The 15,913-nt window shown below is 40.6% G+C and overlaps 2 protein-coding genes and 1 pseudogene across 2 annotated transcripts; all 3 read right to left on the bottom strand.

Moving 5' to 3' along the window:
- Positions 1 to 6,104: 6,104 nt before the first annotated feature.
- On the bottom strand, positions 6,105 to 7,049 carry LOC125362582 (olfactory receptor 9Q2). Its single transcript, XM_048361403.1, has one exon. The coding sequence runs from the start codon at positions 7,047 to 7,049 to the stop codon at positions 6,105 to 6,107; it is 945 nt and encodes a 314-aa protein (XP_048217360.1).
- A 1,028-nt stretch (positions 7,050 to 8,077) lies between these two features.
- On the bottom strand, positions 8,078 to 12,703 carry LOC125362581 (annotated as a pseudogene).
- Positions 12,704 to 14,443: 1,740 nt separating this feature from the next.
- Positions 14,444 to 15,379, bottom strand: LOC125362138 (olfactory receptor 9Q1-like). The gene has a single exon (XM_048360805.1). It carries the CDS (start codon positions 15,377 to 15,379, stop codon positions 14,444 to 14,446), a length of 936 nt encoding a protein of 311 aa, XP_048216762.1.
- Between the last annotated feature and the right edge of the window lie 534 nt (positions 15,380 to 15,913).

Here is a 15,913-nt window from a genome sequence, read left to right as displayed (position 1 = left end):
TCAGGATATATGCATGTATGTATGTTACAGTGAAATCCATTAAGTTGTACAATCAATATGTCTTAATAATGATAACAAAAAGCTAAGACATCACAGACACAAAGGTATTACATAAGCTTCAATGTTTATGCACCTTGAATAATTTTGTAATAACGACTGATATTGGCGATAATTTGTGACCTGAAAAAAGAACTGAATATAGTCCAAAAATAGATCCACATATATGTGAACAATTGATTTTTTACAAATAAGCAGAAGTTACCATCTTATGCTAGTTAAACTTGTATTATTAAATCTTTACATTTAAAATATTTTAAATGAGCAAAAGACCTAAATAGGCATTTCTCAAAAAAGATTCCTAAATGGCTAACAGATTCATGAAAAGATGAAGGTCATTAATCACCAGGGAAATACAAATTGAAACCAAGAGATAGCATTTCATAGCTCCTGTCTGAATGTCCACTTAAAACTAAGACAGGGCTGGGAATGTGGCCTTGTGGTAGAGTGCTTGCCTCATATACATGAAGCCCTGGATTCGATTGCTCAGCACCACATATATAGAAAAAGCCAGAAGTGGCTCTGTGGCTCAAGTGGTAGAGTCTAGCCTTGAGCAAAAAGAAGCCAGCAACAGTGCTCAGGCCCTGAGTTCAAGCCCCAGGACTGGCAAAAAAACTAATACAGCAAAAGGAACATAAGTATTTGTGACAATATGGAGAAATTAGGCCTTTTGTACATTTTTTTTTTTTTTTTGGCCAGTCCTGGGCCTTGGACTCAGGGCCTGAGCACTGTCCCTGGCTTCTTCCCGCTCAAGGCTAGCACTCTGCCACTTGAGCCACAGCGCCGCTTCTGGCCGTTTTCTGTATATGTGGTGCTGGGGAATCGAACCTAGGGCCTCGTGTATCTGAGGCAGGCACTCTTGCCACTAGGCTATATCCCCAGCCCCCCCTTTTGTACATTTTTGGTAAAATGTGAGATGGTGAAGATACTTTGGAATTGGAAGTTCCTCAAAAGATCTGAAAACAGAGGAACTCTCAAAAATCCAGCTCCAAAGTATATATCCCGGAGAACTGAAATTAATATCTCAAAGAGATAACTATACTCCACAATTAAGTCTACATTCTTCACAATAACAAAGATGCAGAAACAATCTAGATGTTAACAAGAGGGAGGGCGAATAAAGGAAATGTGTTATGTGCACATTGTGGAATACAAGTCAACCTTGTAATTTTTTTATTTTCTTTATGTAGTCGTACAAAGGAGTTGCCATTCAACAGAGCAGTTTATGAATGCAGTACCTCTTGATCAAGGTCACCCCTTTAACATTCTCACCTCCCCCCAAAAATGATACTACTTGAAGTAAGCCAAACCCAGAGGAATACAGCTCCCTCATTTGTGAAAGCTAAAAGTAAACACAGTGGGCAGTACCCAAGCAGTTATAAATGAGTTCACTGAAGTATAACAGACCCTATGGAGTGTGCAAATCGTATAATTTAGAAAGTCTAAGTCAAAAACGAATAAAATAAGTACCAGGAAATGGGTACTTGCAAAGAGGAGCGGGGAGCAAAGGGCAAGAGGTTGAAGAATGAAGAGGGGAAATGAGTAAAATGCAGGCAAGAATGCATTGTATATGCCACAGAATCAATCTTATATTTTTTAAAAGAAGGAAATCCTGTCATATGTGACAGTATGCATGAGCCTAAAGAAAACCATACTAAGCCAGTCACAGAAAGACACTGCAGATACCACTTATAAAAAGTATCTAAAATAGGAAAACTTATAGAGTAGAAACGAGTGGTGGTTACTGTGAGATAAAACAAACAAGAGACATGCAGAATTGTTCAATGTGTATAAAGTTTTGGTTGTGCACGATGAATAATTGCAGAGCAGAGCTCTGGGGTCCAATGTTTTCCTTATAGTTAACAACATGGTAACATATCTCTAAGAAAGGGCTAAGAAGCAGATCTCATAGTATCTGTTCTTACTACAATCTAAAAAGTGAAGACTAGCCACGCCAAGTGTGAGGAATTGTATGCTGCTAGCATTGTTTTGGAAGAGGCTAAGGGATCTATTTGCTTTGAAAAAAAATAGTTCTGCCATTTCTTTAAATATTGAACACATAATCTTCTTTTGGATCCCAAGATTATCTTTGACCAAAGAGCACTTAAAGTTTGAATCTATTAAAAAATCCTTCCAGAAATGCTCATAATAGTTTTATTTATAATAGCCAAAACTAGAAATAACCCAAATGGTTCATCAGAAATAGAATCATGAGTAAACAAACATGGTATATGCAGACAATGTAATAATATTCAGCAAAAGGGACTGAATTATTGATATATGTAATCATGTTAATGATTCATAAAATAATTATGTTGTGAAAAAGCACATTACTCCATTCACATAAAATTTATATGAAATTTAGACATATATATATATATATATATATATCAAAAGCATATTGGCAAATCCTTGGAGTGTATGGGGCATTGATGGAAAGAGTACAAGGAAGAAAGTATGGAAGAATATAAGGAAGTCTTCAGGAGTTACAGATGTATGCACTATTGAGTATAATATAGTTTCACAGGCATATGGATGTCAGAACCTAAATTATGCACTTTGAATATGCTTAGTTCATCACATGTTAACTAAAGATCAATAAAGACTCCTTTTTTTCTTTCTGGTCCTTAGGCTTGAGCTCAAGGCCTGGGCACTGTCCGTGAGCCATTTTGTGCTCAAGGATAGTGCTCTGCCACTTGAGCCATAGTGCCACTTCCAGCTTTTTCTGAGTAGTCTTGTGGACTTTTCTCCTAGGCTGGCTTTGAACTATGATCCCCAGATCTCAGCCTCCTGAGTAGCTAGGATTACAGGTGTGAGCTACCAGCTCCTGGCTAAGTCATTTTTTAAGTTTTAGCAAAAATAAAAGATTTCAGACATATCTTTGAAAAATAAAAATATGACCATGGTGACAGGTAAGTAGATAAATAGAACAAAAATAATTACATTCTTACATACAATTCAACATTTTAAATGCTAATAAATAGTTACAAATAACAGTTCAACTTAAATTCCTTTGAGGGACTACTTAAAATCAAAAAAGAAGAGTTGTAGACCAGATTGGATTTACCTGGTGACCCAACAATGATAAGCTATTTATCAGAAGAAATTCTGGTCCCAGAGGCATTCTGGGAGGGCTTTGGAAGGAAATAGTTTATCTGAGCAACGCTGCACTTTTAAAAGTTCAACATTCCCCAAGCTCTTGCTTACTCATATACAAGAACCAATGTAAGGTCCATGAACTTTGCAGTTAGTCAGTTCTTAAAATGAATGCATCCACTCCAGCCCATACTAATTAAACCCTGAAAGCAAAAGTGCAGCTGAAACTCATACTCCTTGGAAGAAAATTCCCAAAACTATGGGGCTTTGGAGAAAGAAAGGGAAGATAGCACAGGACAAGTATCAGTTAAGAGTAAGCATTTTGGATTAAGAGAGACCAGAGATTGGAATATTCCTTGTCTGCTAATTTCTTGCTACATCACTTAAGCAAGTCACATAACTTTTCTGGGTGTTAGGATGTTTCATTTTGAAGTTAATAATATATTTTTTTCATTTATACATGTTAAGAGAACTAAAATAAATGATTCATGTGAAGCTTTTAAGCAGAGTGCTTTGAATATGGCAAGAGAGCATTAGCTTAACAGTTGAGTTTTATTTAATATTAGTGAATTTTCTATGTCTGAAAGTAGCTTCATCTAATCTGGACCTAGGAAAGACTGCTTCTGCCAGCTCAAAAGCAAAGAGCCCACTGATCAGTTGTGGTCCCTCTGCTTCTTGCTGTCATTACAATAACAGTTATCCATGGTGATAGATGTCTCTAAACACCTCCTCATTCTCTATGCGTCCCAGTTGTTTGGTGGCTAAATAAAATGCATGTTAAGCTTGGCCCACGGTAGTACACAGAATTATTTCACAGAAGTTGGTTGAAAGATAGTAACCAATTAAGCCATCCAGCTAAGAAAACTGCCCAAACACATTTAATGCCTACTGCAAAAGCTGATGTGTTCATGGGAGAACTACCTGCAGCAACTATTTGAAAGTTGAACTTTCTTGAAATGCACTTTTTTAAGGTGCTTCACCTCACCCATAAGTCTTTTTGGTGACTTATGCAAAAACATGAACAAAATCTAACATGTGGTCTCCAATCTCTGGGCTACTGGTGCAATTATTTTCCTAAATCTACCTGTTCAATTCTGTTCTAAAACACTTGGTACATGTCCTTAATATGAAAGTTCTTAGAGTCTGGAAGCCATTGCTTAATTCATACATCTCATTTTCACATACATGATCTTATGAACATCTACAGAGAGAGGAAGGGAGGGGAGGGCAGAGCAAGGAGAGACAAAGCACAATTGGCATGAAATGTTCTACACAAAGAGTCAAAGAGTACAGCTTCTCTAGCAGAATTATAGAGGGGGTGATGCTTAGAGTTTGGGCTATGGAACTATCTATGAAGGGATGGAGAGGGGAAGAGGAGAGAGAGGGAGCAGGAAAGAAAGAGAGAGGAAGGGAGAGGGAGAAGAGAGACAGACAGAGGGAGAGAGAGAGAAACAGTCACATTACAAAATACTAGCACTTAGGAGATATAAAATGGATGCTGTTGACTGCCTTCTAACCCATATATTAGTCTCTTACCCTTCCTTGTCCCGATGAACGTAAAAAGCACAATAACAATAAATTGCAGGTTGAGGGATTTAGAGTAGGTAGTAGATCACAGGTAGAAGCAGGGGAATGGCAATTGAGAGGTCAGGATCTGGCTGAGTAGAAGCCCCACTCTATCACTTACCTCCTGGCCTTGGGAAAATTACACCACCTCTCTTAATCTAAAGTGCTTCTGTCTACCCAGAAAGCCAAGCTAATAATAGAAATTGCCTTCCAGGAAAACTCAGCAAGTTAAATAAGATCATTTCTATGGCAAACTTAATATAAATCCTGGGATATATTTATGCTTTAAAATCTTAGCTGTTGTGTGTTCATATGTTATTATAATTGTTGCTATTGTCACTCAAAAACTACAGAAACTAGAAGAAGGCAAATTGGAAAACAAAAGAAAAAAATGATGGGACCTAAAATGTTTCCTTGAGTCAAAACATGACTTGTGTTTAGAGATAGTTTCGTGAATTTTTTTCAACTAATTATGCTTTATTCAAGTACTTCTGGTTCCCCAGGGAAGGTATTGGTCAAAAGATATTAGTGAATAAACCTGACATGTTTCCTGCCCATTCGTGCATGGATCCTCAAAAATACAATCCTATGAAGTAGATAAGCCCACTGGGCAGTTCACATACTAAGAACTGAAGGAGCTGGAAATTCAAAAGTAACCATGAAACCTGAGAATCATTTATCATTCAAGTACCTACTGAGTACATTTTATGTGCTAACTTCTTAGCTAAGTATTGGGTATGAAAAAATGTTATTTTTTAAGTACTATGTGAAATTATTTCTTTTTTCTTGCATTTTTCTTCCTTATGGGTTAGCCCCTGTTGTCACTGCATTTGATTTTGGAACCCTGGGTATTGTGTATGTTTATCTGAAGGGAAGGGGAACATCAAAATTGTGAGACAAAAGACAAAGGGAGAACCAATGCAACAGTGATACTTACAAGACAATATGTTGTAAACTAACTGTACAACTTGGGGGAAGGATATTGGGAAGGAGTGAAAGTAGGAGAAAAATGAGGGAAAGGTTAACAAGTTTGGTAAGAAATGTACTCACTGCCCATTGTATGTAACTGTAACCCTCTGTATATCACCTTGACAATAAAACTAAATTTAAAAAAAATTTTTTTAATGTGTCCTCTCATGACATCTACTTCTCAGTTCTGAGAATCAGGCAATATCTGAACACAAGCCATCTAATATTTCAGATGATGACAGGTGTCACAATAGAATGATGTCAGAAAGTAGAAGAGTAGGATGTTTGGGCTGACCTTGAAGTAAGTGTAGGAAGGCCTTCCCAGGAATGTGATATTTGAGAGAGTGAGAGAGAAAAAAAACAGCAACAGCCAAGAATGGAGAAATTCTAGAATGACATCTCTTACAAGGGTACATCTAGAACCTTCCTGAAATTTTTAATCTGCTAAGGGACTTTCTAACAGCCTCCTTTACCTCCTTATTCCTCAGGCTATAGATGAATGGGTTCAGCATTGGGGTCACCACTGTGTAGAGCACAGACACTACTCGGTCTCCCTCTGAGGACTGGCCTGAGTTATCTCTCAGATACATGAAGATGAGAGTGCCGAAGAAGAGAGTGACTGCCGTGAGGTGGGAGGCACAGGTAGAGAAGGTCTTGGCCCGGCCTCCAGCAGAGCGGATCTTCATGACAGCAATGACTATGAACAGATAGGACACCACAATCACCAAGGTGCAAGCAGGCATGACAAAAATGGCAAAGACAATGATCACCACTTCCTGGGTGTAGCTGTCGCCACAGGTGAGTTTTAACAGAGGAGGGAGGTCGCAGAAAATGAAGTTGATCTCGTTGTTTCCACAGAAGGAGAGAGTGAAGGCTGTGACGGTTCGAATGAAGGCACTAGAAAAACCAGCAACATAAGCTCCAGCTACTAAACCCGAGCGGGCCTTCTCAGTCATGATGGTGACGTAGAGTAAGGGTTGGCACACGGCCACATAGCGGTCATAGGCCATGATTGCTAAGAGGTAGCAGTCAATGGAAGCAAAGAAGGTGAAGAGGAAGAACTGAGCTGCACAGCGCATTAGGGAGATGGTGGAGCCCTGTTCCCACAGCACAGCCAACATCTGGGGGACAATGACAGAGGAGTAGCAGACATCCACAAAGGAAAGATGACTGAGGAAGAAATACATTGGGGTGTGGAGGTGGCGATCTTTGCGAATCAAGATCATCATCCCTGTATTTCCCAGAACAGTGGTGAGATAGAAACTCAGAAATACCAGGAATAGAGGAAGCCTCCACTCAGGGTGTTCAGTGAATGCAGTCAGGAAGAACTCGGTCACTAAAGTACAGTTCTTTCCAGCCATCCATCAAGCAGTTCGCCTGGGAGGGCTGGGACAAGGTGAGAAAAACACTGTAAGAGTTCAAGCTATTTCAGGAAAAGGAGTCACACAACTGCAACCTACAGTCACGCAACTTCAACCAACTTTATACTCTAAAGAAGTCAGCCGCGGGGCTGGGGATATAGCCTAGTGGCAAGAGTGCCTGCCTCGGATACACGAGGCCCTAGGTTCGATTCCCCAGCACCACATATACAGAAAACGGCCAGAAGCGGCGCTGTGGCTCAAGTGGCAGAGTGCTAGCCTTGAGCGAAAGGAAGCCAGGGACAGTGCTCAGGCCCTGAGTCCAAGGCCCAGGACTGGCCAAAAAAAAAAAGAAGTCAGCCGAAGATATATCTCACTATTGCCTAATATTTAGAAAAATAAATAAATAATGGAGGCCTCTATTGCAATGGGAATAAAGAGCAAGTGATTACCTGGTTTACAAATCAGAGCTTGCATTTACAAGGCACTCCAATTAGCTGTTGGATTTTGTGCAGGGCATTTAACCTTTTTGAACCTTCATGTCTTCCTCTACCAAAAGAAACCATAATATCTGCCCTATTTACAAGGTTATATTAAAATCCTTGCCATTGGAAAGCTAAATGCAACCTCCCATACATTTATGGTGACTACTTAAACTTTTAAATAAATGCCTTAAAAAAGAAATTTTTATATTCTAAGGAAAAAAAAGAGCATGAATCCAAAAATGTCCATTATCACTCAGTACTGGGACTTGCTTATACAAATATTTCTATTCCCAGTCTAATAATATGAATGTTTAACTAACAGCTGTTATCCTAATTAAAGTGGGCTGGCCTGATAGGACTCTATGTAAATGTATACATATATACACCTACTAACATCAACCTTGGAACCAAAAGAGTAAGGGTAAGCGCCTTTAAATTCTTGGTAAACATCATTGAGCATTGTTTGCTTGTTCTTAAAGCCCCTCATAAAAGCAATTGCATGACAATAGCAGGCATCTAAATTTTTTCTGGTAGCATTAGGATTTATTAGCATATGACTTCACACAGGTGCTGGAGTTTGTCCATGGTGCTCTGCATGTACAAAGCCCAGACTTTCTGCCTGTTCTTCCTGAGCAATGACACTAGGAAGTGGTCAGGCAGATGTCATACCTAAGTTCATGGTCTGTCTTCTTCACCTGACCGACATACCAGCAACAGCCAGCAAAGCCTTATCAGGCCTGATTCTTCATCTAGAATGTAGCTGTGGGCTTTATTTCATCTACCTTGGCCACCATGTGTTCATTGTGTATTAGCAGGACAGAGAACTTGCCAGCCTTACTCAAGATCTGCTTGATCAAGAGATGTGAAGCCAGAAAGCCTCCTATTTCTTAGCCAGCTTCTTGCCCAGTTTCTTCTTTCTTGTTGAACTTCTTCAGAGCATTGATGTCTATGTGAGGGCCTATCCACTGTCTGTACCTCATCACCACGCTGGTCCCCTAAGGGCAGACACAGAGAACTTAGGTCGGGGGTGGATTTAAGCCTGACAGTGCCAGAAAAGTATTTGTCCTTCTGGGGGTTGCAGTTTCTCAGACCAATCTGCATTCCCGCAGACTCCAGGAATTTCTGGTGCTTCTGCTGGTTGTGGCACAGGACTTCCCACACCACAGAATGGAGCAGAATTCTTTCTTCATCATATGCCTGCCTGAGGAATCCAGGTCTGTGGACTGAGTGGTTATAGAGTTCTAGAACAAGGCAGTAGGAAGGTCTCCATCAGGTTTAAATGCCTGATGCGGCAACACCCAGGCCAATGCTGAGCTGACCCATTACAGATTATAACAACACATAACTGTAAGCCATGAGCTGAGCATGAGCCCTCCTTACCTGAATTCCACTTTGGGAGTGCCTTCCTCCTTGGTTTGGCAATCTAGTGAAAAACATGGCTTTAGTTCACCTACAGCACACGTGTGACCCTGGACAAATCACATTTCCTCTTAATTACCTTGCCTTTCTTCCTGTCAATAAACAACATAACACTGCATGGGATCATAATCAGAGCAACCTGGTTAAGATGGGTTCCTTTCCAGTTCCTTTCCAGTTTACTGCTGTAGCTGCAAGTATCTCTCTTTCCTATTATCCTTGGCAATGCAAGACATCCCTGACACTAATCTCCTTGTGTTTGGTTTTGGGGTGTTTTTTTAAGACTCATCCCAAGACAGCAAGGCTGGGGACTAGCTTCTTCCCAAAGCTTCTGATCAACCATAGACCCTGGCGGCAATGCACCTGTACTCCCCTCTCTAGTTGCACCCTAATTGGTTCCTGAGGTGACTCTCTAGGGGGGCAGTTGGTTTTCTGCCTTCCTAACAAGGTGTCTAATAACTCCAAAGGTTTCTCTTGAATTTCAAACTCCCAAATCCCCATCCGTCCTGTGGATGTGATAGAAATGGTTCCTAGTCTTGCACTCTTCCTTCTTTGTGCCGAAAGGCATGTTTTTCTTTTAAGGCTCCTTAGATCTCACTTGGGAATTTCATCAGGGGTTTCTTTCACACAGTGCCACCCTCGCAAGCTAGAAAAGGCAATTTTATAAGCACGAGCTTCTCCTCCCATCACAAAGGCATGCTGGAATTGATTACCATTTGGCAAGAGCCCAGCACAGTATCAAGAGTCCCCAGATGAAATACTGGGGAGATAGGTGGAAGTCATCTGTGAACAAACTTCCACCAGGAAAAACTAAGAAAGTTCTTGAAGGTGACCCCACTGGTACTGAAGCTTCCGTGTGATTGAGAATTATCCAGGACTACAAAAGATGTTGATGCTAGCCTAGCCTTCCTAGCACCTCCAGGGAATTCTGGATGCCCTTATTCATAACAAACAGATAACTATACATTGTCACCCCAGAAAATCCCCATACAGTAAATCTTCAACAGTGGTATTTAGATCCACTGCCTGAAGAAGTATTCTTGGGAGCTTATCCCTGCTTTACACTCTATTTGTGATGCTATAAATAGAAGAAAAATAATCAATACAACACACACATATGTGTGCATATATATATATATATATGCATATATATGTATGTATGTATGATCAATGTGAGTTTAGGTTTCCTGTCATATAAATCATTGAAAGAGCTAGATACAGAGCATGTCATGAAGCTTCATGGTGGCAAAACAAGGACCTAAACATCATCAGTACTCCAGACATACTCCAGAAAATACACAGACATAAGTGAACTCCAAGGCTGTGGTTCCCAAACTTCATTGCATGGAAGAATTCCCCGGGGATCTGTTAAAATCCCAAGATCCAGATTGCACCTCTCAACAATTAAATCAGAATGTCTGAGACCAGGAGCCAGACACAAGGATCATTTCAATCCTGAGATGATTACAATGTGCAGCAAGGCTTAAAAACTGCTAACAGGATGCTCTCATTCTTTCCCGGGGGACTGAAGTAGGCAAATAGGTTTACTGCTCTCATAAAGTTTGGGGACCCCTTCATGTGCTCACATGGAAGTCCTAGTACATAACCACGCTTCACAAGATGTGTAAAGTCACTTTAAGATATCACAATTTTAGCTAACCCACCACTTCCTAAAAGTAAGCACAAAGTCTCGTCTACATTAGCCTCTTACAGATTCAGAGTTCTCAGAGATGGAGGCTCCTGATGCAGTAAAACCCTACAGAGGCTCCACAATTATCCAAGTGCCAAACACGTCATTATTCTCTTGAACAGCATCTCCTGATGATTCATCTCAGGATCTGGCTCCTTAAGTCTATATGAGATTGGTTCCCCTGAAAGCAATTGCTCCTACTGGTAAGGGACTTGGTTGGGAGTTCTAGAAAGATCTCTTAGAGTACACCACTTTGAGCTTTTTTTCTGAATAATTACTATTTATTGTCAAAGTGATGTACAGAGGGGTTACAGTTTCATACGTAAGGCAGTGGGTGCATTTCTTGTAGAAAGACTTTCCTTGGAGTCATGAAGTGGGTCCCTGAAGATCTAGTACATAAATATTTATTACATCTACCACTCCATCCGGTGAAATCAGCTTCTGAGGCCATTGTAACCCATTTCAGGAAATGTTTGACAGAGTGAAGTGAATTAACCTAACTAATTAGGTTGACTGAATCTTTTTCCAAATGAGCATGTAGATCAAATCAAATCCTACAAATATCTAATTATTTTTTCAATTGAATTTTAATTGTTTTAAAATGCTTAAAAGAATATAAGAATGGTTATTAGCCAGGTCTAATTCACAAGTTTCAAAATTATTCCATTTTGGATATCCTATATTTTCGCTTCTTTTATATTTAAATGATGGAAAAAGTCCTCACTTGGCCGGTCCTTAATTTGGGCCTTACTACATACATAATGAGAAAATTTCATGTCAGAGAATATTATGGAGTATTTTCCCCTACTTTATGTTTTCTCTCATCTTTTTTGTTATGTCTATTTGTGTCAGGGCTTTAGATATTTATATGCTGGATATCTTCATTTTTATATTTTTCTAAAATTACTATTTACATAATATAGTGAGTTTTAAGTAGCACTGAAACATTGTTTCTCCTACACGTTTTGTAACAATGTTCTTGGGTAGATGGGACTTTAGTGTTGGTAGTGATTTCTTTTGCATGGCAAATATGTATCAATGTATCAGATTTTAAAAGACTTCTCTGTCTTCTACATGACCTTCTACATGACCTTAGGATGCTCTATCTCCATTTTCTTCATTGCACTGACTTGAAATCAATTTCAATTAATGTTATAGAAAAAATATTGATACTGCAATCTGGTTTCTAGGCCCTATTGGTTATATGCAGTTTCTATTAATTGCAGCTAACTAGTATATTAAATCTTACAAGTAACCTCCCATATTAGTACATGTAGTTTTGTTTGTAATGACATTAAGTGTCTTTACCATAAGAGAAAAGAAATAAAATAAGGCTATTTGTAAATTTCAAAATAAAAAGAACAGTTATTAGGTCCGTAAGCATGGTAATTAGGGTAGTTTAGCCACCAGGTGTTCAGCTTCAGAGGGGTATTGATTATGTTTTTATATATTCTGTTAGAGCCTATAACTGACTAAATTAAAAGAGGGTTAGTGGGCTGGGGATATGAGGCCCTGGGTTCAATTCCCCAGCACTACATATACAGAAAACGGCCAGAAGTGGCGCTGTGGCTCAAGTGGCAGAGTGCTGGCCTTGAGCAAAAAGAAGCCAGGGACAGTGCTCAGGCCCTGAGTCCAAGCTCCAGGACTGGCCAAAAAAAAAGAGGGTTAGCCACTTTTCCCTGAGACATTTTTTTCCTGAGACAAACTTTGGAAGGGAAATAAACAAACTAACCTCAAAGATTGTTTAGCTGCTTCCCATTTATGTGACAGTTTACTGTTCTAAGATAACAGCCAGGAACATGCCTGATGGATGAATGGATGGACTGATTGATTAGATGTATTAACTTATTTAATCCATGAAACGGTTCTATCCATGACTCAAGTTCTATCACCATTTTAAAAGCCATTAGAAAGCGTAGGCACCAGTTTAACTGGAACCCCAGTGCTGCTACAGTAAGAGACAGAGCTAGAGTTAGAGCCCAGTAGTCCGACCCCAGAATGTACACTCCAAACTCCCAGTCCCAGTCACACTGAAAACTTTCCACATGAATATCTCCGAACTCCATAGTTGCAAATAGTGTCTGTATTCTCCTGTATTCTGACTTTTGTAATGTCTGTATTCTCCTTTTAAAAAGAGAATAATATGTGGGTTGGACGTGGCACCTAAGTTGCATGGTGAGCAGGTTGTGATGGGAAAGTCTTAGCATACTTGGCCAGTCCTTGTTCTTTCTCCAAGCATCAAGCACAGCTGCTGGTAATGAGGTAGACTCAGCCAACCATTGTGGGCTGGACAAGGACAAGACCGAATTGATCAGAGTTGGTCTCCAGGAATACCCAACTCAAGGCTGAGGATCACCCAGGCCCTCTAAATCAGCTTTGGAAGGATCCATCCTGATGTCAATGTTTCCTCTCAATGTTTCTTTGTCTATTTGCTATTCCAGAGTATGGGAGAGAAGTTTTACTTTCAGAATAAGAATTAAAGAAATTAAAGAAAAGATGAGTTGAACTGTTCTTTTCCATTGCCTTGGGAGCAAGGGACCTGTGGTTTGAGAAGCAATGATGTAAAAGTCAATATGCTTCAGGAGTCTTTCAAAACAGGCTAAGATGTTGCAGTGCTTAGGGATTCAGGACAGGAAGTGTTACCTTCCTGCCACCCCACCACGGAATGTAGCAATACTCTGCCTCACACACAAAAGCTTCAAAGAACACACAGTGAACATCAATTGTACAAACTAGAAATAGCATTATGGGCAGTGAGACAGGAATGCCTTCAACCATGTGGATTCTTGAGCATGCAATAGACAAATAGAAGCAGGAACATGTGAGACAGGAGAAACAACAAGCTGTGTTTCCAGAGGGGAAGGCAATGGACAGACATGTTATTGTAGATGTTAAGCAATTCATGTAATGCATCCCCAGGAATCAATAGCTGAATCTCAAGAGTGTTTCCAAAGAGCCAATATCATCTATTGGGTCATCAAATTGCCATAACTTAATAAAACTTTATTTAAAAAAAAGATATTCTGTGCTGCACACTGATGGCTCACATCTGTAATCCTAGCAACTCAAAAGGCTGAGATCTAAGGATAGTGATTCAAAGTCAGCCTGAGCAAGAACGTCTTGAGATTCTTAGCTCCAATTAACCAGAAAAAAATCTGGAAATAGAGCTGTGGCTCAAGTGCTGGGGTGCTATCTTTGAGCATAAATGCTAAGGGCTAGTTCCTAGGCCTGAGTTCAAGACCTAGAACAAGCCCAAAAATAAGGTAAAATAAATGTAGTCCAAATACTAAATCCTAATTGATGTCCTAATTCTGAAGTACATAGCAGTTAATGCTGACATCACAATTCACATTAAGATTAATCAAAATACAAACTGGGTTGATGGATGAATTGATAGATGGATAAATTCACAGGCAGATTATATATGTGATAAAGTAAATACAGTAAGTAAAAATATTACTGATTACATAGCCCAAGAATGTAGTACAAGGTGTTTATTAAACATTATTTCCGACATTTTTTATGCAGTGAAAATTTTCATGGAACATCTTGCAAAAATAAAAACTTGTTCTAGAACCACAAACTGGTCAGGCAAGCCACATCTGTATTACACAAGATTATATTCCAGAACCTTTTGTGTTCTGGGAGTCATAGCTCTGACTCTAGTCTCTTCTGAGGGCCTTTGTCTTCATTTCCTCCCAGTTTCTTTTACCATGGCCTATTTGTTTAAATATTTAATGGATATTAAATAAAGAGGACTCCAAACTTCGGGGACTCCACTCTGGATTTTTCTTGCTGGGAAATGGTTAGGAGAGTTTGACTCTATGAAGGATTTTCCCCAGAGCCTCTTTCACTTCCTTGTTCCTCAGACTGTAGATGAGGGGATTCAACATGGGGATCACGGTTGTGTAGAACACTGACACCACCCGATCCTTTTCTGAAGCCTGGCCAGCATTGTCTCTGAGGTACATGAAGATGAGGGTGCCGAAGAAGAGAGACACAGCGGTGAGGTGTGAGGCACAGGTAGAGAAGGTCTTGGCCCGGCCTCCCACTGAAGGGATCTTCATAATAGCCACCACGATGAACAGGTAAGACACCAAGATCACCACCATGCAAGCGGGGATGACAAAGATGGCGAACACGATGATCACCAGTTCCTGGGTGTAGCTGTCCCCACAGGTCAGCTTTAAAAGAGGAGGGAGGTCACAGAAGATGAAGTCGATCTCGTTGCTTCCACAGAATGAGAGGGTGAAGGCTGAGATGGTCCGCACAGAGGCACTGAAGAGACCAGCCAGGTAAGCTCCAGCCACGAAACCCCATCGAGTCCTCTGCGTCATGATAGTGACATAGAACAATGGCTGACACACAGCCACGTACCGGTCGTAGGCCATAAGGGCCAAGAGGTAGCAGTCGATGGAGCCAAAGAAGGTGAAGAGGAAGAACTGAGCGGCACAGCGAGTCAAGGATAACGCGGCCCCGTGCTCCAACAGCACAGCCATGGTCTGGGGCACGGTGACCGACGAGTAGCAGATGTCCATGAAAGAGAGGTGACTCAGGAGAAAGTACATCGGGGTGTGGAGCCGGCGATCCACACGGATCACAACGATCATGCCCAAGTTCCCCAAGAGAGTGGTGAGATAGATGAAGAAAAATAAGAAGAACAAAGGGAGGGCCCGTTCGGGATGTTCGGTGAAGGCGATCAGGAGGAATTCGGTCACAAAGGTGAGGTTTGCCTCTGCCATGAAGCCAGCATGCTGTACCTGAGGGGACCGAGATGGGAAATACCATGTCCAGAAGGCTGGAAATGATATTTACCTGCCTTTGCTTACAATCACTGAGCATAGACTTTAGGCAAAATACACGGTGTGCGTGGGACCATGAAGATAGCTGTTCTTCATCCTTCCCTCCAAGCGAGTTCTGAGATACATAGAATTATCTCAGCATAGGTGTAAGGGGAAAACATGTCCAGAAGAAGAATTCACGTTTTTTACACCGCGGTTGCTAAGAAGATGCATGAGGCCTTGGGTCATATCATCACTGGGACCCAAAGCTTTGCTGCTGGCAAACTTGGGAACTGATACCTAGTTCCTGCTTACCACGGTGCTTCTCCATCTCTGGATGCTCCCTTTTATTTATTCTCCCAAGAACACAGGCCTGCCTCTCGTTTCTAGTCCTCTTTGTCTCTTTGTCTTAAAGAACACACAAGGAACTATTTTCCCTGCCTTCAGATCGACCTCTTGCCTACTCTTATTACTTTATTCAAAAGGCCAATAAGA

This window comes from Perognathus longimembris, chromosome 13 (genome assembly GCF_023159225.1).
Source record: "Perognathus longimembris pacificus isolate PPM17 chromosome 13, ASM2315922v1, whole genome shotgun sequence".
Taxonomy (NCBI): domain Eukaryota; kingdom Metazoa; phylum Chordata; class Mammalia; order Rodentia; family Heteromyidae; genus Perognathus; species Perognathus longimembris.
This window is presented reverse-complemented; position numbering and strand designations above follow the sequence as displayed.

Bases quoted from the DNA above. Each gene is read 5' to 3' on its own strand.
- LOC125362582 (XM_048361403.1), bottom strand. From the start codon at position 7,049: ATGGCTGGAAAGAACTGTACTTTAGTGACCGAGTTCTTCCTGACTGCA.
- LOC125362138 (XM_048360805.1), bottom strand. From the start codon at position 15,379: ATGGCAGAGGCAAACCTCACCTTTGTGACCGAATTCCTCCTGATCGCC.